This window comes from Echinococcus granulosus (genome assembly GCF_000524195.1).
Source record: "Echinococcus granulosus chromosome Unknown EG_S00730, whole genome shotgun sequence".
Classification (NCBI taxonomy): Eukaryota; Metazoa; Platyhelminthes; class Cestoda; order Cyclophyllidea; family Taeniidae; genus Echinococcus; species Echinococcus granulosus.
The window spans coordinates 1-1311 of record NW_020171104.1 but is presented as its reverse complement, the minus strand read 5'-3'; the positions used below and the strand labels follow the sequence as shown (position 1 = coordinate 1311).

Below are 1311 nucleotides of genomic sequence, written 5' to 3'. Positions count from 1 at the left end.
CCTGTAGCCTTTAAAAACCCCAAATATCCCACTACCACATAAACTATACCTTGACCTCTCTTTCTAAAATTCACTTTCCTGGCATAAATATAATGCAGTCTTGGTCGCTGCACTTTCATTTGCAGCCGCATGCTGTTTGAATTTGTGAATAACCTACATTCCCTTTCCTGTCGAGCGCATCACTTTCCGAACGCATAGAAACATTGCTACTGACAGAAGACTTTCTCGGTACCATGTGGGAAGCGCTGATGCTTCGCTTGCGCAAGGGTCTCGACGCAAGCAGATTCGAGTCCTTTCGGGGCCGCAGGTGCCCCGTGCTACTCATCTCGCTGCTCCTACCACCGCTTCTATCGCCGCTCCTACTGCTGCTCCTCCCGCCACTCACGCTACGCGCCATTGTGCGCCGAGTTTGCAACAAAGATGGAGTGGAGGTGATTAAACTCCCACTGCCAGCACCACCCCACACAGAACTCTCCGAGCGGCGATAGCGAACGCGGTTGCGGACGAAGGATAGCAGGGGGGACCGAGCAGTGCCCTGTGTGGTGCCACGTAGAGGGTCGGTTGCCCTTTGAAGAGCCGCCTCCTGTGCGTATTGCGTCTCAGTGGCTTTGGTCTTAAGCAGCAGGCTCTTCAACTTCGGACAGGTGATCACGTTATCCGGAGAGAGGTCAAGAATGGCTAGTAGGCTGGTGGAATGGGAGTACACTACGATCTCACCGAAGTAGACCTGATTGGTCAAGCTGAAGCCCCTTTTACTGGCCAGTGTCAGCAAGTGACGCACCCACTAAAGTGGCACGGAGATTTTGAGATGGTTACTTCAGACAATATTGGTGGTGTATGGAAATCGTACAAATACTTGCATGGTCAATTTGCATAATATTTTAAGACATCCCAATCAAAGTAGTTGTAAAGTTGAAAGACACTTCAAGAGCTACTGTTAAAATGATGTTGCAAAAAGAAAGTGTGCTTCCATATACTAAATAAACTTTTACATGAGCTAATTTAGCTGTCTGCTACTGGCGTCACACATATGCGACACACTGATTTTCACGGCCGTAACAAATCGTGTACAGTAGCCAGATTAAACGCGATTAGAGTAAACATTTGCACGCTACTTGTTTGGTCTAATGATGGTTACTTTTATAGTTGGCGTTTCATTGGAATAGTAAGTCAACTTGGCTGTAATTGTCGTTTTTACTCTGGCACATAAATTTAGGAAAGAGGCAGTTGAGTCGTCTCATTAAGTGGGACTGCGGTACAACGTTGCCTCTTGCTTAACATTCCTTTATTCAGCAGTTGAAGGACGTAATG

At 47.2% G+C, this 1311-nt stretch overlaps 1 protein-coding gene across 1 annotated transcript; it reads right to left on the bottom strand. All coding sequences in view use genetic code 11, as the record gives it.

Annotated features, from left to right (window-relative positions):
* Positions 1-63: 63 nt before the first annotated feature.
* On the bottom strand, positions 64-862 carry EGR_11287 (hypothetical protein; the record flags this gene model as incomplete). The annotated part of the gene is made up of 3 exons (XM_024500528.1): positions 64-78; positions 158-784; positions 857-862. The coding sequence occupies 3 exons, from the start codon at positions 860-862 to the stop codon at positions 64-66; spliced, it is 648 nt and encodes a 215-aa protein (XP_024345058.1).
* Positions 863-1311: the final 449 nt, after the last annotated feature.